This window comes from Lissotriton helveticus, chromosome 9, assembly GCF_964261635.1.
Source record: "Lissotriton helveticus chromosome 9, aLisHel1.1, whole genome shotgun sequence".
Taxonomy (NCBI): domain Eukaryota; kingdom Metazoa; phylum Chordata; class Amphibia; order Caudata; family Salamandridae; genus Lissotriton; species Lissotriton helveticus.
Window position 1 is genome coordinate 789,130,856 of NC_136070.1, and position 26,785 is coordinate 789,157,640.

A 26,785-nucleotide genomic window follows, 5' to 3' on the forward strand; every position below is an offset into this window, starting at 1 on the left:
ACTGTAAAACAAATACAGGAGGGACGTAAGGAGGTAACTGGTCATCCTCCCCTTCATGTTCGATGTCCCGGTGAGCATTTCATGAAACATTCCTCCCCTAGGCAGTTCCAGCTCGGGGAACTGAGGAACACGGGACAAAAAGTCAGCATTAGCGTTACAACTACCCTTTCGGTGTCGAATCTCAAAAGAATAGGGTTGAAGGGAGAGGAACCACCTAAGGACTCAGGCATTGTTCCTTTTGTTGTGACACAACCATTGAAGGGGGCATGGTCAGTATATAAGAGAAAAGAAGTTCCTTCCAGGTAGTATCTCATTTTATCAATGGCCCACTTGACCTCCAGATACTCCTTCTCAATAGTTGGATTGTTCTTTTCACGCAGAAATAACTTGTGGCTGATGAAGGCCACTGGGCGCTCAACCCCATCCTCTGTCTCCTGAGAAAGTACCACAGCCAAACCCGTGTCGGAGGCATCTGTCTGGAGAATGAAGAGATGATTGAAATTAGGGGATATCAAAACTGGACTAGAGGTAATGTTTTTTTCAGCTCGGAGAAAGCCTGGAGGGCTTGGGAGGGAGGTGAGAGGAGGTCTTTTTCTCTGATTCTCTTTCGGAGGAGGTCGATTAGGGTGCGGCTATTTGAGAATAATGTGGGATGAACCTGCGATAATATCTGAGTAACCCAAGAAACGCTCGGATTCCTTTCTTTGTTGTGGGAAATGGGGTTTTGGTGATGGCCTCGACTTTTTCATGTTGGGGTTCTATCAGTCCATTCTCTAAGAGATAACCTAGATACGGGACTTTTTGGTATGCGACCTTGGATTTTTTGGAGTTAATGTCTAGTCCGGCATTTTGGAGGGCCTGAAGAACATTTGGCAGTGTGAGAGATGTTGTTCCCAGGTGGGACTGAAAACAATGATGTCATTGAGGTATGCTGATGCATACCCCTGATGTTCACTTAAGACAATATCCATGAGCCGCTGAAATGTGGCGGGTGCCCCATGTAAGCCGAATGGCAGAACTGAGAATTCATAAAGGCCGAATGGTGTGGAGAAGGCTGTCTTGTGTTGGTCCTGTGGGGAAAGGGGTACCTGCCAATACCCCTTGATCAAATCTAAGGTCGTAATACATCGGGCCTCTCCGAATTGTTCAACTAGTTTGTCTACTCGCGGTAGGGGGTATGAATCAAACTGGGTGATTGAATTTACTGCTCTAAAATCAATACAGAATCTTATGGTACCGTTGGGTTTCGGGACTAAGACAATGGGTGAGGACCATTCACTCTTGGAGGGTTTTATAATGCCAGAAGTAAGCATGTTTTTAACTTCATTCTCAACGGCTGCTCTCTGGGCAGCCGGAATCCTATAAGGTCGTTGTCGTATGACCTTCCCAGGTATAGAAGGGATGGAATGTTCGACTAGGGAGGTTTGTCCGGGGGTGTCAGAGAAGATGTCAGAGAAGGAGGAAAGTAAGGTGTCCAGGGTCTCCCTTTGTAAATCCCTATTTATGTCGAGTAGAGGCAGAGTGGTTTTGGGTGTTACAGTGAGTAGATTGGGTTTAAGGAGGGACCTAGCCATTTCTTCAACAGATTTATGTGGAAGACCTGTGTTTTGGTCTTAGAGAGGCGGAGTTTGTATGTGGTGAGACCCAATTTCTCTATTATTTCATAGGGTCCTTTCCATTCAGATTGGCCCTTAGGGAGAGCGGAGGGTAGTAACACCAATACCCAATCATGTATTTGGAGATGTCACCACTTTTTGCCTTTGTCATAGAACACCTGTTGCTTCTGCTGGGCTTTCTACAGGTTGCTAAGTGCGAACTCCCATAATTTGGTCAACCTCGTCCTTAGCCCTCTGGAATAGTCCGGCAATGCTTGGGTTTCCTCTGGTGTTTCCTTTTCCCAAGCTTCCTTGGTCATTTCGAGGAGAGTACGAGGTGGTCGTCCGTACAGGAGCTCGAACAGGGAGCAGCCTAGACTGCTCTGTTTTTGGCAGCGGATGACAAACAGTGCCAGAGGCAGTAATGGATCCCAATCAGCTCCTTCGGCTGTCATCATCTTTTTTAGTGTTAGTTTTATCGTACCATTGTACTGTTCGCATAATCAGACTGCTTGAGGATGCTAAAGAGATGTTCTTATTTGTGTTATGTTTAAACTCTTACACACCTAACTCATAAAACGTGAGCCGAATGGTGTGCCCTGATCTGTTAGGATCTCGTGGGGAAATGCTACCCTCGAGAAGAGATCCATCAGTTTCTCACATATGGTCACGGTGTTTGGTGTACGTAAAGGAAAAGCCTCAGGGTATCTGGTGGCATAGTCAATAATAACTAATGCATATTGATTGTCTTTTCGGGACTTAGGTAGAGGACCAATAAGGTCCATACCTATGCGATCAAATGGTTTCCCGATGATTGGTAAAGGCTGTAAAGGGACAGAGGGTGGTCGATAGGGGTTTTTCCGCTGGCACACTTCACATTCCTGACAATATCTGGTTATTTGTGCATGTATGCCAGGCCAGTAAAAATGTTCCAAGACAGTCTGGCTAGTTTTCTGCGCACCTGTATGATGGGCTAGGAGATGGGTCAGCGCGAAAAACATAACCTGTTCCCTAAAGCTTTGGGGAACCAGCAGTTGGGGTGGGTCTGTCGGACTACCCTTCCTATATAGCAGATTATTTTCTTTTACAAAAGCTGTGTAGGTCGTAACAGGAATGGTTGCCTGTTGCCATGCCGCTTGAAGTGTAGGGTGACTTCTTTGGGCGTAATGAAAGTTTTTATCCCCTTGCCAAGGAGCCTGGGTGAGAAAAACAGGAGTTGTGTGTATATAGTTTTTAACCTTCATACTAAGATATTTCATAAACTTGGGATGGTCGATTCCTAATATGAGCTTCTCAGGTAACTTCGGTAGGCCCCCTATGATAGCCTGGAGATCCCTCCCGTCGGGCATTCTAACCTTTATGGACGCTGCTGGGTAGATTGTAACGTCCCCATGTACGCACCTAATGGGTATTTGGCATTGGGTTAAGACATTCTCGGGTTTGACCAAGGAACTATGAATGACTGATTGTCTGCACCTTGAGTCTAGGAGAGTTCTAATATGTACCCCGCCAATAACCAGACTTACATAGAATCCTGTCCCCATTTCTTCAGTGTACATGACATGGCGTGGAAGGTAGCTAACGTCCATAGGTTCGTCAGTGTTCAGTTTCTGGGGACAGAAGCGGGCTATGTGCCCCCCATGCACCGCATTCAAAACACGGAGGTCCTTTTGTAGTAGGCACTACGGGTTTTGAGGGACGTATTTTAGCGACTTCAACCGGGGGTTTAGCCGTGGCTCTCTTGTCCTGTTTACCAGTCACAGGCGAGGCTTATTCTCTCCTTCCCATATGGAGGTTTTGGTTGTGCCCTAAAGTAAGTAGTGATTCAGAAAAGGGGGTGGTGATGAACAGAGTGTCTGAATTAAGCAGACCACTCTTACCCAGTCCAAAGATCAGGGCTTGATCCATCACCGTTATTTAGCTCACTGCCCCATCCCAGCTCAGAACCTGGCTATATGCAAATTAGTCTGTCCCCGGCCCAGTGCATCATGGGAACAGGGCAGACCAAACTACAAAGCCAATTCTTCACCAGAAAGGAGACAAGCTACCGGGGACCGGTTTCTGGCATTTCAGCCTCGTCGGTCCGGCTTGCTTGAATCCTGATGGAGCAGTGAGCAAGGGACTCATGTCTGAGTATACCCTGCCACACCTATAGTGGCCAAAAACGATTCAGAAAAGGGGGTGGTGATGAACAGAGTGTCTGAATTAAGCAGACCACTCTTACCCAGTCCAAAGATCAGGGCTTGATCCATCACCGTTATTTAGCTCACTGCCCCATCCCAGCTCAGAACCTGGCTATATGCAAATTAGTCTGTCCCTGGCCCAGTGCATCATGGGAACAGGGCAGACCAAACTACAAAGCCAATTCTTCACCAGAAAGGAGACAAGCTACCGGGGACCGGTTTCTGGCATTTCAGCCTCGTCGGCCCGGCTTGCTTGAATCCTGATGGAGCAGTGAGCAAGGGACTCATGTCTGAGTATACCCTGCCACACATATAGTGGCCAAAAACGATTCAGAAAAGGGGGTGGTGATGAACAGAGTGTCTGAATTAAGCAGACCACTCTTACCCAGTCCAAAGATCAGGGCTTGATCCATCACCGTTATTTAGCTCACTGCCCCATCCCAGCTCAGAACCTGGCTATATGCAAATTAGTCTGTCCCTGGCCCAGTGCATCATGGGAACAGGGCAGACCAAACTACAAAGCCAATTCTTCACCAGAAAGGAGACAAGCTACCGGGGACCGGTTTCTGGCATTTGTCCACCCTAAGCGTGGAAGGGTATACTCAGATGTGAGTCCCTTGCTCATTGCACCATCAGGATTCAAGCAAGCCGGGCCGACGACGGCTGAAATGCCAGAAACCGGTCCCCGGAAGCTTGTTTCCTTCCCAGTGTAAGAATTGGCTTGGTAGTTTGGTTTGCCCTGTTCCCATCATGCACTGGGACAGGAACAGACTAATTTGCATATAGCCAGGTTCGGAACTGGGATGGTGCAGTGAGCTAAAAAACAGTGTTGGATCTAGCCCTGATCTCTTGACTGGGTGAGAGTATTCTGCTTAATTCAGAAACTCTGTCCATCACCACCCCTTGTTGTTAAATATTTTGTCCACCCTAAGCATGGAAGGGTATACTCAGATGTGAGTCCCTTGCTCATTGCACCATCAGGATTCAAGCAAGCCGGGCCGACGACGGCTGAAATGCCAGAAACCGGTCCCCGGAAGCTTGTTTCCTTCCCAGTGTAAGAATTGGCTTGGTAGTTTGGTTTGCCCTGTTCCCATCATGCACTGGGACAGGAACAGACTAATTTGCATATAGCCAGGTTCTGAACTGGGATGGTGCAGTGAGCTAAAAAATGGTGTTGGATCTAGCCCTGATCTCTTGACTGGGTGAGAGTATTCTGCTTAATTCAGAAACTCTGTCCATCACCACCCCTTGTTGTTAAATATTTTGTCCACCCTAAGCGTGGAAGGGTATACTCAGATGTGAGTCCCTTGCTCATTGCACCATCAGGATTCAAGCAAGCCTGGCCGACGATACTGAAATGCCAGAAACCGGTCCCCGGAAGCTTGTTTCCTTCCCAGTGTAAGAATTGGCTTGGTAGTTTGGTTTGCCCTGTTCCCATCATGCACTGGGACAGGAACAGACTAATTTGCATATAGCCAGGTTCTGAACTGGGATGGTGCAGTGAGCTAAAAAACGGTGTTGGATCCAGCCCTGATCTCTTGACTGGGTGAGAGTATTCTGCTTAATTCAGAAACTCTGTCCATCACCACCCCTTGTTGTTAAATCTAAAGTAAGTAGTGGCCATTTCCACGGTCTGTTCCACTGAGAGGCCGGTGTGCTGTTTTAACCACCTTTTGGGTGGGGTAAGGTAGGGCTTCTAGAAACTGCTCGAGGTAAATAAATGACATTATTTCCTCCTTGGTGTGTTCTTGAGGTTTAAGCCACTTGTCTGCGGCTGTCTTCAGTTTATGATAGAGAGTTTTAGGCGTATCCCCGGGTTGCCTTTCTCCTTCCTAAAGCGCGCCCGGTATGCTTCAGCATCAAGCCCCAGGTGGTCCAGGATGACTTCCTTTATTTCTGTGTAACTGGCAGTGTCATTAGAATTGGTGGCTTGGTAAGCGGCCTGGGCTTCTCTCGTCAGTAGGGGAGCTAAAAAAAAGAGCCACTTGTTTTCAGGCCTGCCTGATGCTCGGGCAGCTCGTTCAAAGTTTAGAAGGAAAGAATGCGGGTCATCCCTGGCAACATACTTCTGTAGGACAATGTTTGGAAAGGGGGATGGGGACCCGTGACATGGGGTTGTCTCTTTGGTCGACTTTTCTTGCCGATCGGAGAGTTTATGTAGTCCCTCCATTTGTTGATTCATGGTGGTGCTAAAAAGTTCTCTATCTGCTTGTGCCGAACACATGTGTCTCTCGAGAGCCCATTCTGATTTGTTCTGACCAGCAATAAGTTGATGAAGAAGGTTTTCCATTTTGTCTTACAATGGACAGAATCCCACTTCTGACACCTTGTGTGGGTATTCAACCATAAATAGACAAGAGAAGTGAGTATAGAAGAATGTTATTTCAATCTTCTTTGTAGGCAAAAAGAAATAAGTATATATATGCAAACTAGAATTCAAGACCAGTCCATCCACTTTGAGGGATTCCTTATCATTAGAATTTTTTTAAGTAATCTTCGGTTGGATTGCTCTCCAGTTCCAGCAGGTTGAAGGCCGATTCCCACGTGGGATGGGAATTAAGAAAACAGGAAAAAAAAAAAAACAGCCGTCACTTCTGGGCTCTTGTGAGTTTCAAAAATAAAATGAGGAAGGAGTGAGGGAAGAACACCCAAACCGTCACCAGGGCCACACGAAATGTTTGTGTAAACAAAAAAACACTAATGAAAACAGAACGTTCGTCCCGGGGATTAGGGATTCAGGACTCTCCTCCCTCCCCTGGCTTAGGGACGCTTGTGGGAGATCCCCTCCTGAACCATCCACACACTCGTAAACATACTTCTGGAAGCCACGCTCCTCCGTGAGCGTGGCTGGCAGGCTCGTGGTACCGGATCTGGTCCGGCTCCCGTTCGTGGTTTCCTCTGGAATGGCAACTCGGCGGCTTTGGTATCCCCTGTTCTCCTGGGCATGACAAGGCTTGGTTGACGTCCTCCATCTGCTCTAAAATCTCTCTCCGGATCCTCCTGGACTCATAGGCTCCATGGTCCCAGTACTCTGCATCTTCTTCGGTTTCTGTGTCGATTAAGAAGGCTTTCTTTGTGTCTCCTGATACTCCCATAGGCCCATGTGACCCCGTCACGTGGGCAGTCCGCTCGTCCAGGAAGGATGGTGGGTTAAACGGACCGCTGTACTCTTGGCTGAGCGTATCCCATGGTGACTGTAAAACAAATACAGGCAAGACATAAGGAGGTAACTGGTCATCCTCCCCTTCATGTTTGATGTCCCGGGTGAGCATTTCATGACAGAGGATCACCTGGTCTACCTGAGAAATGTTTTGGAGGCCCTGCAGAAGGCAGGCCTGACTATCAAGGCTACTAAGTGCCAGATAGGGCAGAGTCAGGTTGTGTACCTGGGCCACCTTGTGGGTGGAAGCTAGGTTCAACCATTAAAGAGCAAAATCCAGACCATCATGGACTGGGTTGCTTCAACTACCCAGACTCAGGTCAGAGCTTTCTTGGGCCTGACTGGGTACTACAGACGATTTGTCAAGGGGTATGGGTCCATTGTGACACCCCTGAATGACTTAACTTCTAAAAGAATGCCAAAAAAAGTTCAGTGGACAGTTAGCCATGTGCACTGCACCAATTCTACAAAGTCCTAACTACTCCAGAGAATTAATTGTCCAAACAGATGCATCTGAGTTGGGGGTAGGGGCTGTGTTATCACAATTGAATGATGAAGGTCAGGACCAGCCAGTAGCTTTTATTAGCAGAAGGCTGACCCCTAGAGAGAAGCTTTGGTCAGCTATTGAAGGGTGAAAAACCCACACTTTTGAGGTGGTCCATTTCCCTACAGGGGATGGACTATACAGTGGAACACAGACCTGGGGGTAACCATGCCAATGCAGATGGGTTCTCCAGTTATTTCCACTTAGAACATGAAGACTCAACTGGTCAAGGTTAGTTTAATGTCCCTAGGTTTGTGGGGGAGGGGGGGTGTAGGAGAGTAGGATCTGCTTACTATGGTTACCCCCACTTTTTGCTGGTGTTCACTGTTTCTCAACTTTAGTCTGGCTGGGGCCCTGATAACCAGGACGCCAGCCTAGCTGCTTCCTCTCTAAATTTATTGCATGTACATTAGGTACACTCCAGATTAGTTACTGGGTTACCCTTGTGAGTCCCTAGTATATGGTACCTTAGGTACTAAGGGCATAGGTACCCCAGAGGCTTACCAGGGGCTGAAGCATGTATTATGTCACCCCTGGGAAGCCTTCCAAAATGGAACCACTGGTCTGTTACTGCAACCTGAGTAAGGTGGTGCATGCACCCCTCACTAAGATATAGGTTACCTATATCTACCTTTAATCACTGACACATAAATATAGGCTGTCTCCTACCATACTTCCGGAACCCCAGACCTTCGCGCCGCAAGACGGCTTTCGAAGGGCCTACTATAGCTCCCATTGCTGCCATTACAGCGAAAGAATTGGGGCATACTGCAGTCCCCATATCTTCATCATTAGACTCATGTCTTGAGAAAGCCAAAGAAGCACTTTTCTGTCTTACTCGCAAATAGGATCGACTGGAAGTGATCCAGTTAGAAATTTTAGTTTGCTGGCGTCGTCGCTCATTCAGGGCTATTGATCCCTTGATCAGACCCGCATTGGCTATGAACAAATCAACAAATTATACCAGTGAGGGAAACTCCTGAAAAGACTTATACCTTCATGACGCTTGGGAGCACAGCAAATTCACTTGTAGGATTTGGAGGCAATCCACTTGCTAAACTTAAGGTGTAGTAATCTACTCACCCACGAAAATTCCGGATTGACATTGACCCCGCCTAGCTATAAAACTTAGAAGCCTTGAGGAAGTTACTTTTCAGCAACGAAACACGTGTCGGCTGCCTGTTTCATCCTATTCTTTCTGGGATTTCAGCACAAAAGAACTTTTGGCAATAACAATTTGTGTACTATTACAAAGGACTGTACAGGCATATATGTAGAACAAGTTATTAAAACATCAAAGCCATTATATGTTTTGGATGCTCTCTTTATGGTGAAATATTGGTGCTGTGCATATGAGTAATTGGCGGTCTTGACTCTCTAAACCGGCCAAGACAGGGAATAAACTCCCTTAGAAGCATTGGCTTCTATGACATAAATATCCGAGTGCAGAGGTACGATAAATGTTGTTCAATACCCCAGAGGCCTACCAGGGGTTGAAGCATGTATTATGCCACCCCTGGGAAGCCTTCCAAAATGGCACCACTGGTCTGCTACAGCAGCCTGGGAAAGGTGGTGCATGCACCCCTTACTAAGATATAGGTTACCTATATCTACCTTTAATCACTGACCCATATAAACCTATAAGTCACTCCTATGGCAGGCCTTATCAATCCTGAAGGCAGAGTACTTAGTTTTGTTTGAGAGGGTGCCCATGCATGCGCAGGACCCCTCGGCAGCTTTCGGAATTTATTCTCTGAAGCTGTTCTGTGATGCAGCCCGACCATATACTCTTAAGTGCATTATAACCTTGCGGTTAATGCTAACTTTGGAATGGGTGCATGGAATCATGTCGTGTTATTTGGTGTCAAACACTTTGGAATCCTACCCCCACTCCCCCCCCCCGCCAGTTCTGGCGGTGGTGGTAGAATTCCACCCTTCTAGAGGGAGAGACATGTACACACCGACCTAACCGGTAATAGTTTAAAAGAACCCTAGCATCACAAAATGGATGCTGCAGCCACAGACACAGGTCTGACCTCCTGCTGCTGGACGAAACTCCGTCAGGGCTGGCCTGGACAATAGGTTTCCTGTCACAGGGAGGTGTAACCACCTCCCAGCTAGGCTTTAGTGTATTGGGGCTGAGTGGATGCATTCAGAGAATGCTTTGCAGACAGCGCTGGGGGCACGCTTGGGACCCCTGTGCATACCCCAGGTCAAACTGGTTGCAGGGGCACTCAGCCCCTGCTCTGGCACAAAACTCGACAAAGCAAAAGGGGTGTAGCCACCCTTCTTCATAGATCCTCCCATAGGTGGGTCCCCAGAGTATGTCCAACCCCTTTCTTCAGTATAAGTAAGGGACCCCTGGCAACAGGACTTTAGATTACACCTGGACGAAACTCTGATACATATATCCTGGAACTTCGACATTCTACAAGACTAGAAGATGAAAGAATCTCCCTTGGGGTCAAGGAGTGACTCCCCTGCTCAAGCAGGCACCGAAGAAGCATCTTGCCGGTCTGCATTTCCAAGGCTCCCGCTGGACCCCAAAGTATTTGCGATGCAGGACATAGACGTCCAGACTTCTCAGAGGCTGACATGAGATCCCAGCAAAGCTGAGACCCACAACCCTCACGAGTGACGTGAGACCGGAACTCCAGGACACCATGCACAGTTGCTAGTGCATCAACTTCCCGAGCTTTCCTGAAGTTTTGCATTGGATTACTTGTAGTCCAAGCCCCGAGCACCACCCCCACCGAAGATTGTGGGCTGGCACTCCACGAGTGTTCCGTGAGCCTGTTTCTAGCATTTCTGCTTGAGGCCCCTTCACAAATTCTGGTCCGTTGATTGGTGGGTCCCCACGAAGGTAACTCTACTTCCCTTTGGGCTTCCCTAGTTGCTCCAGACATGCCCTGACTCCTCACCAAAGAGTGAGTCCCTCAGACCTTGCTGGTCTGCACCAAAGCCAATCTCTGCTTTCTGCATGGGTTGCTGTTGCCAAGGCTTGTTGGGTCCAATTCAGAAACCGACACCGCAACACTTGACATCCTTTGTGGGATAGCTCGAATCCAGCACCTGGTCATTGTTGACGCCTCCTGGTCCTTGTGGCTGAAGAGTCAAGCTTCACCTTCTTCACCTGCAAGCACCCGAAATCAGTGGGCATCTGGTCATCGCCTTCCTGGTCACTGGCTAGTGGCCCCAGACTCTGTCCACTCTGCTTTCAGGTTCTTCTCATCTTTAATCCAGGCTTGGATCACTCCGGACACTTTCCACTTGGTCGCCAGCAGCACTTTTGCAGCAGATCGCCATTGAAATCAATGACGAACCCCGACATCAAAAGACACCTATGGACCGGCTTCCCTGGGTGAGGTGACTCAAGTACTCTGGTGCTCACATGGGTGTTGACTCTAGAACCTCCTAGTTCTAAAGGGGTTTGCTTCAAGTCCTCTTCTAAGTATCCTTTTTCCTTATAATTCCAACCACGACTTTCCCCTTAGAAGTTAATGGTGATTCGTGGCTGTGTTTAGACACTGCACTCGTCCCCTGTGGGTCCCTGTGTCACCACCTTGGGTGGTTTCTGGTGGTCCCAGCGGTTATAGAGGCCCCTGGCCTTGTCTCTATGTCAGTCATGGTTCTTATACCACTTTCTTAATATATGGTTTGGTATGCCCCTAGGGCTCAACATTTATTGTGCTAATTTACTGTGTGCTAATTAATTTTACTGAATGTACTTTTGCCTCAAGCCTCATAAAGAGACCAGAGTAATGTGTTTAGAATAAATACATATATTTTATATATATATACCTGGTGTGGTTCTCCTTTCATTTGGTCATTCACAGGATTATAGACTGGTAAAACAAGCTGCTTTACATTCCTCTAAGACTTAGCCTGAAGACTGCTCTCCACAGCTACAACTAGGATAGCTTTCTATAAAGGTTGTCTTTAACCTACCATCAATAAGGGTCGTTTGGACTGGTGCAAGGTGCCCACTAGAATAGTGGACAGCATATGCCGGGCCAACTTTTCACACCAACATTCATAAGGACGAACTGCTGCTGTGTTCCAGGCACTGATTTTGCCACCTCTGAGACCAGGGGTCGCAAAGGCAGTGCCAGGGGTTGCATGGGACAATCCAGAGGTTGCAGCTGCGTTCCCTTGCGACCCCTAAATGACATCCATGTTTGAAGCTGGGGAACCCATAAAAGTCCTGTACTAAAGATGAATTAAATTTCTCCAGTAACACTAAATGTGAAAAGTGTTGGAAGTACATTTTCTTATCTCAAAGGAAAAGTAATGCAACACTTTGTTTATAACAGGCAAGCAGTTCCACTAATGTAGGGACAGGGTAATTATGCAGCAGGAGTGGACCAAATTGGGCAGTACGGTTCAGTAAATTATGTGGCAGGAAAAGGCAAATTGTGCATCATATTCTGTAATAGTATTACTTCATTATTTTTTCATTTTTTTTATTTGGTACCACTGTGCATTGGTTGCACCTCATTAGTACCAGTTTAACACCCAAATATAGCAATAGGCAACAGAAAACTGACCATTCCAGCTTTGTAAAGGGCCTTACACTACACTGCAACATGTTGCTGCATTTTTAATAACTTGTGAACAGTTTGAACTAGAAACAAATTTCTTTTGTTAAAATCTGGAGTCTGTATAACAGATGATGAATTAAATGGTAAATGCGGCAGATCTAGAATTATTTCAAAATCGCAAAGGTCGCACAATTGCATTATTCCAGTGTCCCTGCCCTAATGTGATAACATATATGAGCGAAAAAACGATGGATTAAACCCAGATCTGTGATTGGGGTGAATGTTTGATTTGTTCTGTATTCCATCCATCATTTGTTCTTTTTGCTCATGTGCGCTTGAGCTACTAAAAATAAACAAACACTCATGTGCAAGGTACCCTTGCAGTCATGCCTTGAACACAAACTCAGGCAAATAAAAATCGTTAAAAACAAAACCCAGTAAGGGTGTAGCCGAGATGCAGTTGCAAACAGTGGTGAAAGCTAAATAAACAAGGGGACATGGACAATGGGAGGGTCGGGGCACAGCAATGGGAAGGAGAGAGGTGGAACAAGCAAACACAGACAATGGGATTAAGCAGGTGACAGAGCCAGCCACGAAAGATGCACTCAGGGAGAGTGGGTTAACAAAAAGAAAAAAATTGCTCCCAAAAGTGCGAGCAGTGTAAGGACACAAGTATTTGGGCCATGCTCTAGTCTAGGGTATGGTCGGAGAGGGAAGTGCCGACCATAGAGGTGACCAGCAGGAAGCAAGCAATCAAGAGTGGTTTAAAAGCCCACCAATGGTAAGTAACAGGAGTGCTCCAAGCCCACAAACAGCAAACAAAATCTCTCAAGGAGACACGGCTTGTGCTGTCTACATGAGACCTAAAGAATGAAAGAGGCTTTGTCATGGGAAATAAGAAATGGACAGCTGGGACGATGTTGCAATACCTTAAATTGAATATATGTGCACTATAAATATATAATAACCAACATACAGAGTTCCGACTGACTGGTCTTCTTCACTGTCATTTGAGAGATATATATATATATATATATATATATATATATATATATATATATATATATATATATATATATATATATATATATATATATATCGAAGCTACTACCTTCTTATCTTTCAAACTACGCCCCAAAAAAGTAATGAAACAACAAGAAAAAGAAGGGGCACAAGAAATTCGGGTGAAGGATCTACCCACCCTGAAAGCTATGCAAGAACTTAGAGCAGAAGGGGCAAGTCAACCAGAAAACTTATCACAAGTGGAAATAACACAGAAAGGCGGGGAAACAAATTTTAAACCAGCATCGACGTTTGTGCCACAAATGCCCAGCGATAATATAGACCTTTTTGTGGAATCCGTTTCGAAAGAACTGAGGAAATTGGAAAAGAAAGGTCACACGAACAAACAAAGGAACTTAACATCTAAACATTGTCAGGCAATAAAAAACTTACAAAGTGACAAAAAACTAATCCTGAAACCTTCAGATAAAGGAGGAAATGTGGTCCTGCAGACCTATGAAGCCTATAATGAAGAGGCTTTGAGACAATTACAGGAAACGAAGTGTTACCTAAAAGTGGGGAGAAGAGAATATCAAAACAGCATTACGGAGTGCCATGACATGCTAAAAAAATGGTATGGTAAAGGGATACTCGAAACAGAGGAATATTTGTATTTGCGATGTCTGAACCCAACCACACCGTGCTTCTACCACTTACCAAAGGTGCACAAGGACAGAATGAAACCACCAGGACGACCAATTGTAAGTGCCCAGGGAAGCCTATTGGAACATTTATCTATTTACATTGACTATTTTTTGATTGATCATGTGAAGACTCTACGAAGTTATATAAGGGACACTAAAGACTTGTTATGCAAGTTAGAACAGCTAACGTTAAGAGAGGGAGATCTATTAATAGTGATGGATATCGCTAGCCTTTACACAAGTATAGGCCATGAAGATGGTATGAAGGCAGTAGAGAATGTCCTATTAACTAGAGAGGCTAACTTCGCAGACCACAATGCTATGCTTTTGGAATTTTTGAACTTCAGCCTCAGCAACAACATCTTTCTATATCAGGACCAGTACTATAAACAGTTGGTTGGGGTGGCCATGGGCACAAGTTATTCCCCCAGTTTTGCTAATATTTTTGTGGGGTGGTGGGAAGAAAACGTGGCATGGGATCCCCAGTATACAGAATGGACCCAACATATACTGGCCTGGTATAAATATATAGACGATCTGCTAATTGTCTGGCGAGGATCAGAAAGAAAAGCTGTAGAGTACATCGACAAACTTAATGCCAACACACACAATTTACACTTTACGGTGGAAATAAGCAGTAGCAAAGTCATTTTCCTCAATCTTGAGATTAGAACAGAGCAAGGGAAAATACATACACAGCTATTCAGAAAGCCAACAGCTGGTAACTCAATATTACACTCAAGTAGCAGTCATCCACCTAAGCTAATTTACAGTATTCCCTATGGGGAACTACTACGCATTAAACGTAACTGTACGTCAGAAGAAGACTATATCAGGAATGCCAATGAGAGTGTTGAAAGATTCAGAGTACGAGGATATGGGGAAAAGTGTCTGGAAGAGGCCCAGAACAAAGTGAAAAATATCTCACTGCAGGAGATGTTAAAAAACAAAGCAAAGGATACTGATAAAGATGGCAAGTTCAGATTCATCACTACTTTCTCAGGAGGGGCAGGTGTGTTGAGAACAGTGTTAAGGAAAAACTGGAAACTCTTAACAACAGATCCAGTAATAGGAACAGACATCCCAAGCCAACCTATTGTAACATACAGGAGGGCGAGAGCACTGAGAAACACCATGACAAGCAGTTACCTAACACGCCCGGTGGAACAACCATTTGGTGATCCAAAACCAGGATTCTACCCATGTGGGCGATGTAAGGCCTGTAAATACAGTAAAAAAGTAATGTCTTATCAGGTGAGAGGAGAATTGCGCAAAATCAAAACATTTTTAACGTGCTCGACTCCCTACACAGTCTACTGTCTCGTATGTCCATGTGGACTGCGTTATATTGGCAGTACAGTGAATCCTACCAAGATGCGTATCCTGGAGCACCTCAGGGCTATCACAAACTGTGATCCCTCGTACCCAGTAGCAAGACACTTTAAGTAATAACATAAGAGTAATAGTGAGCTACTAGTATATTTTGCATTAGATCATGTACCAGCGAGCCCAAGAGGGGGTGACAGATTAATGAAACTGAGAAGGCTAGAATCCAGACACATAATAGATATTGGCACCAAGACGCCGGGGGGGTCTGAATAGCCATGAGGAAATGACAGTACATTTGGGGTAGGAGGCTCCCTGCTCCAAGGAAAGTTGTGTGGTGAGAGAAGATCCTTAGGAATCCTCGGATAATATGAACACTGTATGGTTTTAGAAATTTTAATTTTGTTTTATGGTAATGGGTATTATGATTTTCACTGTGTGTGTTTTGTAAAAGTAAGTCTAGAGAGGTAGAGAATGAAAGAACAAAACGCTAATCAATGAGGGGAGGACTATCATCGCTCGAGCCCATCCAGGGCTGAATAATGTATAATATAATAATGTATAACATTGCATAACAGATTGTTCTCAGAGCGTAATCACCCATACAGGGTGTAATAACGAAAACGGGAGAGTAATTTCCCCATGTTAGTAATTCCGAACGGGAATATGAAGTGACTAAGGTCGCAATGAATTAACATGTAATTTAAAGGTGCCCATCCAGGGCGAAATGAAACAAGTGTATTATAATTACAAATAATGTTGTAAAAAGTGTTGAAACCTTTCTAATATGTCACGCAAAAATAATGTATTAGTCCTCTCTCTACCTCCATGACTAAGTATGACACGTGATGGGTATTTAAATGAGAAAAAATGGCGCGTCAGTGTACCACTGACAAAGGCGGTAGCCGAAACGCGTCTGGTGCTCAGAGGGTCGGAAATAAAACCTTGATCCTCCTCCCGAGAGTGCTGTCTCTTCTTTTGAAAGATAAGAAGGTAGTAGCTTCGATAATAGCGGGGCACGCCCCCCGCAAACAAGCACCCGTGCTTGAGTGCATGGTCCGGCGTGAAAAGGAAGCAGAAATATATACATATATATATATATATATATATATATATATATATATATATTTCCTACTGGCGGTCGCCAGAAGGTATATATAGTTAGGACCTAGTTACCATAGGAAATTCCGAACATTCTATCGGGAATAACTTTGGCGCCGATTGAGGGATCTGCCTGTAATTTTCCTGAAATTTGCCTCGCTCCGCTCCGCTCCTTCCCTGAAAGTTTCAGGGGGATTCGTCAAGCAGGGGGCGAGAAAAAAGGGGGGTCCCAAAACGTGTTTTCCCCATGTTAATTTCCATAGGGACATTCTGACAAGGCTACAGCTCGAACGGCTGAACGGATTACACCAGATTTGGCAAAATGGTAGGGACTGGTATGCAGCAGTGCCTTTTGTATGTTTGGTGTAAATCCCTCCAGTAGTTCTTGAGAACATTGAATTTAAAAATTTTCAAATGGCATTTTCTATGGGACCTTTAGACACGGCTACAGCCCGAACGGCTGAACGGAATTACACCAAACTTGGCAAAATGGTAGGGACAGGTATGCAGTAGTGCCTTTTCTATATTTGGTGAAAATCCCTCCAGTAGTTGTTGAGAATTTGAATTTGAGCAAATTATATATCTATATGCGCTCAACATTCTATTGGGAATAACTGTGGCGCTGATTAAGGAATCTGTGTGTAATTTTCCAGAATTTTGGCCAGCTCCGCTCCGCTCCTTCCCTGAAAGTTTTGGGGGGATTCGTCAAGCGGGGGCCGAAAGGGGGGTCCCCAAACGTGTTTCCGCATGTTAATTTCCATAGGGACCTTTAGACACGGCTACAGCCCGAACGGCTGAATGGAATTACACCAAACTTGGCAAAATGGTAGGGCCTGGTATGCAGATGTGCCTTTGCTATGTTTGGTGAAAATCCCTCCAGTAGTTCTTGAGAAAATTGAATTTGAAAATTTTCAAATGGCATTTTCTATGGGACCTTTAGACACGGCTACAGCCCGAACGGCTGAACGGAATTACACCAAACTTGGCAAAATGATAGGGACAGGTATACAGTAGTGCCTTTTCTATATTTGGTGAAAATCCCTCCAGTAGTTGTTGAGAAAATTGAATTTGAGCAAATTATATATCTATATGCGCTCACCGTACGCGTACGTGCGCGTACCCTTATGTGCGCGAGCGAGATTCTGATTGGCTGGCAGTCGACTGTCAACATTCCAAACTGTTTAAACCAGGAAGTGTTGACCACCATCTTGTTTTTCAGGAGAACTGAGGCACAAGAGAGCCCAAAACAAGAGTGGAAAACACGAAAAGGGGGCAGGGTAGAGACCCCCAACCCTTTAGCCCTTCTCAGGGGGTCCCAAAAGGACCCCCAAGGGCAAAAAAAAAAAAAGTTCACGATTTAAAAAAGAAATAAAATTTTTTTTGCACTTGGTGATGTCACTGACCATGTCATGAATGATGTAATATGTGACATCATCAGCAGTGGATTGCGGGTGCGCGAAATATAGTTAGTACAACTAACTATATAGGAGCAATTTCAATGGTTTTTTAAATGCTAATTCCTAACTATATAAGGTCTGAAACCTATGGTTTTTTAAGTGGAAAAAAATATATATATATATATATATATATATATATATATATATATATATATATATCCTTCGTAAGATGCCTGGTCCCACCGGTTTTATATGTGTGACTCTGACTCAATGTGTGCCCCTCCCCAAAATTAATTTCTCGAGATGTGTCTAGCAAAAGAATAAACAGGGAGAGAATGTCCAACTAAAATGCAGACTCTATAAAAACATATTTGAGGTGTCTGAAAGACATCAGAGGATGGATCGTGGTGATATGGCGCACCGGGGACAGTTGCAGCAACTCATTGCTAAATGGCTAGAGAAGCCCGGTTGGCATAGCTGACAAGTAACCCCCTGCCATGAAACGCACTGTCCGCCTGACTTTTAAACAACGATAGTGCATCCTGGGACTTGGAGTTTCTCTGTTATTTCACTGTTCCCATTAAGTATAGGTGTTAACCTTCCAGCTGCCAGCATTCAAGTTACCGTCTGAAAGTGCCATAATCACGGCTTCAGGCCACTTCTTACGAGCCATTAAGGGATTGACTTTGAGAAAAGCACGCAAGGAAGAGAGAGCAGAGAGGCACCCACGAGGCAAGTGTAAACAATACTACAACGTCAATCATGTCCAGAGTTCCCACAACCCGTGCTCCATTCGCCATCTAAAAGAAGTGCAGGGCTGATCACGGAAACGAATCCTTCCGCCCTCCTTCCCTCCCCGCTTCTCACCTTGTTCAGGCACTCCAGGATGGGGGCACCTCTCAGCTGCAGCAGGTTTCCTAGCAGAGGCAGCGGGCGTGGGCCCGGAGGCAGGGTGTCCTGTAGGCTGCTTCGAGTTCTCCACCAAAAGAAAACAAATAGAGAAATGGCAAAAATCAGCAATGGCAGGCTAAAATCCCCCTTCCCTACCCAGCCCAGAGCCTCCATTGTTGCACTTTGGTCTCAGAATGCAAACACACTTCCTGCTTAAGCAGCTGTACCCTAGGCACAGGGCGGAGCAATCCAGGAAGTGTAAGTCTCCGCTCGATGTATACGCCAACCATTTACATTTTCTACAGAACTAAGCAAAGCAGGGAGAGCCCCATATCATTTGGTGCTGTCAGATTTTCAGTCAACAGCACTTTGTGGTCTGGAACTCGCAGTTTTCTTTTTATTGTCGTTGTAGATTTGTTTGGGTTAAAAATATCAGCGAGACACACTTGAAATTAAAAAAATGTAAAAAAAATATCAGCGAGAATCGACTGAAGCTGCGAGGCACTATGCAGAGGAATGTGAAATGTCTGCGCTCTCACGTTTCCCAGGTCCTGCATGCCTGGGTTGCTCAGCTAAGCCAGGTGCCTTTTTTGTTGTATTTCTGGATTTGCAGCCTTATATGATCTGGTTATGCATAGAACTGGGAGACGAGAGAGTTCTGTAATACTATAACGTTGTCACCCACCACCAGTATTCTGATTTAGAGAAACAACTTTTACTCTCTTCTGGTGAAGTGGCAGATTGTTTACTCTGTAATAAGGTGGTTTTCTGTATCGCTTTTCTTTCACCTTGTAGTCACTGAAGGAAATGACCCAAGAATGGGTCATTCGGGTCACTGGGGACCACCGCTATGCCTTCCCAATAATGAAGAGTCGGCCAGACAGAGGAGAATACAAACCATACATTTATTAGTAATAGCCTTGCAACTGAGCCCAATCTGACCTGTCTGCTGGGGGGACAGCCGAGGGACTGACTTCCCCCAACTCAGGGCTAACAATGATACTAAACTCGCACCTTCAAAGGTCCTCCCAGACTGGAAAATTCCAGTTCCATCCAGGATGATCAAAGGAGGCACACATGGATGAGTCATGTTACAGTGCCGGGTACTTGCTATCTCGACCCAAAGGTCCTTCGGCCGGGGCCTACCATTCTAAGATGTGTGGAACGAACATATCCAACAGTAAAGGTATGCAAAACAGATAACACATTCAGCCTTGAGTTTGCACGTAGAGAGGGGGAGGGGGCAGTAGCAGCGGCTCCGCTGAGGCAAGCACCATGAGACAGAAAGCTTGATCTTCAATTATAAAAGAAAATGGCAAGAATAAAAATGGTTTCTCTCAAAAACAAGGGGGACCCACTGGGTAGCTATGGACCATGGGTAACAGTTACTTTATGAAAACAAAGGTCCTAAGCCTAGAACAATATTTCATACCAATGTTATATAGACCACAATAGGCTGCTATATACTTTTCCTTAACCCAGCCGGGCAAGGGATATATTTATATAGTATAACAAGTCTTCAGAACTTGAAATACATTTTCACAACAAACATTTTTGTCTGCAGCAAAGCACAATCCTGTGCCGTACTTAAAGGTGAGAAAGGATTAAAGGAGAATAAGGATAGAAAGAAAGGTTTACTTCAGGCAAAAAGAGGTGAGCAAACTGGGTACTGTGTTACATCAAAATTGACAGAAATTCCCACAGTAGTACATACACAGAATAATATACATTAATTAGCTGTATGTCTACTAAATAGAGTCGACGGCGTTTCGATCCCGGGCTCAAATTATAAAAGGGATCATCATCAGGACTTAGTAGTTATATTGCCTGGTGTAACAAATTGTGCGCCTCTGCAGCGATGCGAGAAATTAAATTACGGGCAGAGGGTTGGATCCGGCGTTGGTCACGGATTTAGCGTGATGCATATGTGCAGGAGTCGTCCCAAATGGCACGTTGGATATGTTGGAGCAGGATGGGCGGCGTCTCGGTGGAGATCCGCGATTAAGGATCGGTGTGGAAAATCAATGACGGTCCGTCAGGCGGTACCGTCTTGTTGTGTGAATTGTTGCGGTCAGTAGGGTACACGATCCGCGATTATATCTGATGCAGTCGGCCGCGTTGTGGGTCCACTGGTGCTTCACAAGTTGCAGCTTGTGAAGCACCAGTGGACCCACAACGCGGCCGACTGCATCAGATATAATCGCGGATCGTGTACCCTACCGACCGCAACAATTCACACAACAAGACGGTACCGCCTGACGGACCGTCATTGATTTTCCACACCGATCCTTAATCGCGGATCTCCACCGAGACGCCGCCCATCCTGCTCCAACATATCCAACGTGCCATTTGGGACGACTCCTGCACATATGCATCACGCTAAATCCGTGACCAACGCCGGATCCAACCCTCTGCCCGTAATTTAATTTCTCGCATCGCTGCAGAGGCGCACAATTTGTTACACCAGGCAATATAACTACTAAGTCCTGATGATGATCCCTTTTATAATTTGAGCCCGGGATCAAAATGCGGTCGACTCTATTTAGTAGACATAAAGCTAATTCATGTATATTATTCTGTGTATGTACTACTGTGGGAATTTCTGTCAATTTTGATGTAACACAGTACCCAGTTTGCTCACCTCTTTTTGCCTGAAGTAAACCTTTCTTTCTATCCTTATTCTCCTTTAATCCTTTCTCACCTTTAAGTACGGCACAGGATTGTGCTTTGCTGCAGACAAAAATGTTTGTTGTGAAAATGTATTTCAAGTTCTGAAGACTTGTTATACTATATAAATAAATCCCTTGCCCGGCTGGGTTAAGGAAAAGTATATAGCAGCCTATTGTGGTCTATATAACATTGGTATGAAATATTGTTCTAGGCTTAAGACCTTTGTTGTAATAAAGTAAGAATAAAAATGGTGCCATCAATGCTAACATAAGATAGTACACAGTTTATAAGTGCAAGGGAAAAGCATTTCAGGCCTGAACCACACAGCAACAAAATTTGAAAACTAACATCTCTTTCGAAACGTAAGTAACTTTGATGATTTTACAAGTAAGCATTTATATTTAAAGCTCCCGAATAACTCAAAATATTTAAACAGACGTAACATTTTGTCAGGGTGCTAAACAACAATTATAACAAACAATTTGACTTATTAAAAACAGTAAATAAATACAAAAATCCTGACATTTTCTGTTAGGATGGAAAAGGGTTTACTGCATGGCTCTGGAGAGTGTGTGCCCTTGCCTCATCTTTATTATAACAAGCTGTAGTAATTTGTGTTCCCTACCTCAGACCCCACACAAGTCATGCGTGTGTGCTGGACTGGCTTTTTGGACAGTCTGACACTGCCAGATTGGCTAGTGCAGTGTGTGGGATGGTTTTTCTGGTCTCTTCATGGCCCACAGAACCCAAAAAACCACCCAAACACTGGCCATTTTAAACTGGCCTATCTAGCAGTGCCAGACTACATGAAATGCCGGTCCAGTACTGCTGAGGACTTTTTTAGGTCTTGCTGTCATTTGAGAGATACTGTATACAACAAGGTGCTTGGAGCCCACCCATTGCTTACCATTTGTTGGGTTCATTGTCACTCTTATTTGATGCCTCCTAATTGGCCAGCTCATGCCGGCTTCCCATCCTCTTCTTTCATGTGAAGCATGGAACAAGTACTTATTACTTCATTTTGATTACTGTCTTTTCGCTGCTCGTGCTGTTTTCTTCTTCCCCTGTCATCCTTGTATGTGCTGCTTCTTCCCTTCCCATCCCATCTTGTCTGTGTTGCTTGTTCCACTTCCACACCCTTGTCTATGTTGCTTCTTCCCCTCCCATTCAGTGCCTAATTTGCAAAAGAATGAGTGCCTTTGCCCAAATCTCTAATCAGAAGCCTGTGGCGGTACAAATAAGGCTGCATAGTCTTGAATCCACCCAGGCCTCTTTAATTGCCTCTTTGATCCTCTACCAGACACCCTGTGCCCCTTTATCTTGCTATTGTGAGATCCTGCTTTCTCCCTTGTGACAATTTTTCTGCCTTTCTCTTTCTCCTTTGTTAGCCTTCGTGTTTTTCGGTCACTTGCTCTCAAGAAATGTCTGAAGAGAAAAAATAATTGCTGGTCCACAAAAATGAGTTCAGTGGTCCCCACTGGCAACCACCAGCCCAGATTGAGTACTGTTCCCATCCCCCTTGTCTGTGTTCCGTTTTCCCCACCCTTGTCCATGTTGCTTCTTCCCTCCCACCCTCTACCCTCTCTCTTTCCGTTGTCCGTGTTGCATCTCCTCTCTCACCCCAGCTCTCACATTGTCCGTGCTGGTTCATCCCTTCTACCCTCCACCCTCTATCTTTCCATTGGCTGTGTTGCACATTCCCTCACTCCATCCCTTCTGTTGTCCATGTTCCCCACCTTCACCCACCATAAGAAATAAAAGCGTTATGATGAGGCCAGCACTGGTCGCATCATAGCACTTTATTCAAACATTTAGTCATGCTGCTCTACAACAAGGCTAAAATACCTCAGCCAAGCCAATAGCTCCCGCATAGGAGCACATCAAGTGCCCCTCCTTTTGTGAGTGCAAATGCCGTCTCTCACTGGGCTGTAGAGGACTGACTGGTGTCAACAATACCAATCTCAGTCAGATGTTGCTTGCTAAAGAGTTGTCCTAGCAGCAGCTCCTGTGTTTCTTAAATTGTCAACTGCATCCGGCCCTTTGCCCATTCATGCTGGGCACGTGTGATGTTTGTAAGTTTTGTAGGTATGTGTAAGACATGCCAGGAGTATGTGTGCTGCAGGTGAGCATAACCACAAGGGACTTTACTTATTGTGACACTATAAAACAGAAGGCACTTAAGATACAGGGTTGGGGAGACAGCAGATGTGAATTGCAGGAATTGTCTCAGTCATTCCGGGGGGGAGCGTATTGAATCAGACTACAGAGTGTTTAGGAGAGGAGTCAGACGATCCCTTTGAAATAGTGCGTTTGCCCTTTCCTAGCCCATTGTTCTCTGGTAGACCACCCCCTCACCTCCCCAAAGAGTAACAGGGAGTTGAGGAGTTGAGTGTGAAAGTGTTATATGGCCCTTAGGGTCATTATGGACATTGCTAAGTTAGCATGAACTCTGCTACCATGATGCTGCTTTTGCGCATGTTACTATACAACTTTATTTTGCAAGACTCCATTTGTGCCTTTCACATGAGAACGGTCTGCTTTCTGCGCTCTCTGCTGTTCCTGGAGTTTAGTCTGAACACGATGTGCAAGGTCGAAAAACATGCCCCTTGTTATTTTGTTCTGGTCAGTCCCTATTACCTAGACAAAACATGCTACACACTGCTGTACTGCTGGAGAGCTTGTTCTTTGATATTACGGAGTTGCATGTTGTTCATACACACTTGGAAGGAAACCTATCCTTCGAGAAGAGATATGCTGTTCCTATGATGTAAAGCTACCATCTAGGCTTTAAGGTATGGGGTCTGCTGACAAAGCCCAGAGATCTTCCTTTATATAATAAACCTCAACTTACCAAGGGGTGGGTGGTTAGGCCTTATAGTCCTTTTTCCACTGTCTATATATAATGACACCCCCCTTTATATTCTATGGTATTGTAACAATGATAACTGTGCTACGTATATGCATTTTGCTGCTGGTATTGGCTCGTATACTGCATTATAGAGCACAATAGTTAAAATACAAATTTTGAACTATACTGTGATTCTGACAATCCTTATTGTGGAAAAGTACAAGTGAGTGAGCGAAAGAGTATATCTTTCTACTGCGATTCCTGAGATAGTTGGGAGTGTTGTGTTCTGGGATGTCTAATCATTTGTAGCTTCATGATTATGTAGGAGAACAAATGAGATACTATAGCTAGTCGGTTTTGGGATTTTGGGTACTAAGGTGGTATGAAGTTACAACCCCTATACACTAGGTCCTGTTTTCCTGCGCATAGTTCTGTGTATGTGCAGAATCTCCGCAACATGGTGCTGCCAACGTTTGGTCTGGTTCTTATCTGCGAGACTCCTGAGTAGTGCTTGTGCTTGTCCACAATCCCCTCACTTCTATTTCCAGAGACAGCTGTCACAGTGTAGCCTCTTACATTGTGATATTTTATATAGGCTTTTAAGCTTGAATTTTAAAAGGTATTTCTCTTTCTTTTAACCCTTTGTTGTGCTGCCACGCATTCTATACTATTGAATATGGTAGTTGCCATAACAGCTCCTCACCGCGCACCACTCAGGGCTTATTTACAACAATACGGGGTACCTGATGCAGGGGTTGCGCTTATCTTTGATGTAGAAGCAACTCCTTCCTTCTGCTTTGAGGTATTTTATTCTTGGTCACCTTTCCGGCAGTCGATGGATCAGACAATTTGTTTTACGAGTATACTGCCACCGCGCTTCTGCAAGGATATAAACCATATAGGACTCTTGAGGTTCTGCTCACAGCTTGGCAACACCAAATATGGTTAAATTGTGCTCTTCCACACCCATTAACTCCAGTCCATTTTTGGCCCTTTATCGATAGAAGGGGCCACATGGTCCGTCTTGGCTGGGTATACCCAAACCCACGCTATCTAACAACTGCTATGATTGCTGATCTCTGTATATTACATACTTCCTTAATATGTATGCATAGGTCAGGTATTCAGTTTATGTTGCTCAACTTCCATGTGGGACCACCTGGGGCTGCTGCGCAACCACCTGCACCTGGTGGTGTGACCATCAGTCCTTTGATGGTTAATTCCTGTAATGGGCAAGCATCCTCAAAATAAGGATGAACTTCCTTATTGGCTTGCCGAGAAATTTGGGCAACTCGAAGCTGTTTTTCCAAATACTACACCTGTGGAAAAGCACAGGATTTTGACAATAATTCTGCAGAAAAATCTGGTTCCCGTATTAGCTGATTGTAAAGTGTTTGCAGTGGTATATTCGATGTGTTTCGGCACCCCCTCAATGACGGTTCTCCCATCCGTAATCAAGCGTGTTCAAAAAGAACACGGGGGCCGAAGCGGCCCTGGAGTTGGGAATGAGACTGGTGAGGGAGTTCAACATTGTTTGCAATATGATTCTTGCTAATGTTAAGGGTGATGCTCTATGCTTACAAGTGACGCAACACTTGGAGGCTGTGGCAGACGCAGACAAGCCAAAATTGCCAAAGATTATTGCTAAAGCTTATAAATCCATAGGGTGCAATAGTCTGGGAATCAAGCCTTTTACACACCCAAAAAATCTAAATCAAACTCAAACTCAACAAAAGGCCCATACTGATAAAGATGGGTGTCAGTTCTTTCCTAAAAGGAACTGGAGAAATGGAAAAACAGCGGCAGCAACAACAGAAGCAGGGTTCGCACGCTGGTTCGCCAACATCTGAGTCTTCTGAGCGTACTTATGACTTGCGCGACCGCGCAAAGATTAAAACTCCTGATGGATTTCAAGTCCCTGATCAGCGCTCTCCTCATACTTTACAGGACACATTGGGCTCTCAAGTCGGTGGTGGAGAACGCCAGGATCGTGGCAAAGGTCAGCCCACACAACAAGTACAAGATCTACCTCGACAGTTTGACGTTAAAGCCAAACAAGAGGATCTGCCTCGTTTTAGACCACCCTATGGGCACAGCCCTTGGGCAGCTGTCATGTCTGCCATCCTCCCTGCTCTGTCTCAGCTGATGGTGCAGTCTCTCGTTTGTACAGCGCCACCAGACATGCTTCTGCAGCCCTGAAGAAGTCCAATTTCTTTGGACGAAACACGTTGGCTGATCGACTTGAACACTTTATTTTGGAGATTCCTGAACACATAATAAGACGAAGAGTAATGAAGAAAATATGACAATACTGGAAAGCTATCTGAAACTCAAGAAGAACCAGAAATGATGCCAAACAGTAATTCGAAATAGAACAACTTAGTAGGAGACAGAGACTCTCATACACGAACAGACAAATGCTGCAAGAATATCAAGTGCAATCCGGCTGCTTCAAGAGGCTGAGGACATCCGTGCTGCTGGACTCTAAAGATTGAATTAAATTAAAATCACAAAAATTAAACTGGCAGAACACAATCATTATTAAAATATGCTAGATACCACCCTTTATCTTAGATAATTATCTGGTAGTTGCAACAATGCTAGCCTCTCTAACATGATAATATAAAGGCTGTGATGTTAGTACATCATAAACACTGTTTGGCTGGCCCCTACAATCCGTACATTATTCTAGAACATAAAGACTTGGTAATGTTTTTTTTTTCTGCGTGTGTGTATTTTATAAATACTGTGCAGGAAATAGACTATTTAGATAAGCTGTGAGATTGCAGTTCTACTCAAAAGTTCTTAACGCAGGTTGAAGAC

At 44.9% G+C, this 26,785-nt stretch overlaps 1 protein-coding gene across 1 annotated transcript in view; it reads right to left on the minus strand.

Moving 5' to 3' along the window:
• LOC144781872 (cytochrome P450 2C19-like) overlaps positions 1-18,675 on the minus strand; it is a 303,887-nt gene extending 285,212 nt beyond the window's left edge. Inside the window, exon 1 of the mRNA XM_078660916.1 lies at positions 18,421-18,675. Coding sequence (XP_078517042.1) covers positions 18,421-18,618 — 198 coding nt within the window. The 5' untranslated portion in view covers positions 18,619-18,675. The remainder of the gene's footprint in view (positions 1-18,420) is intronic.
• Between the last annotated feature and the right edge of the window lie 8,110 nt (positions 18,676-26,785).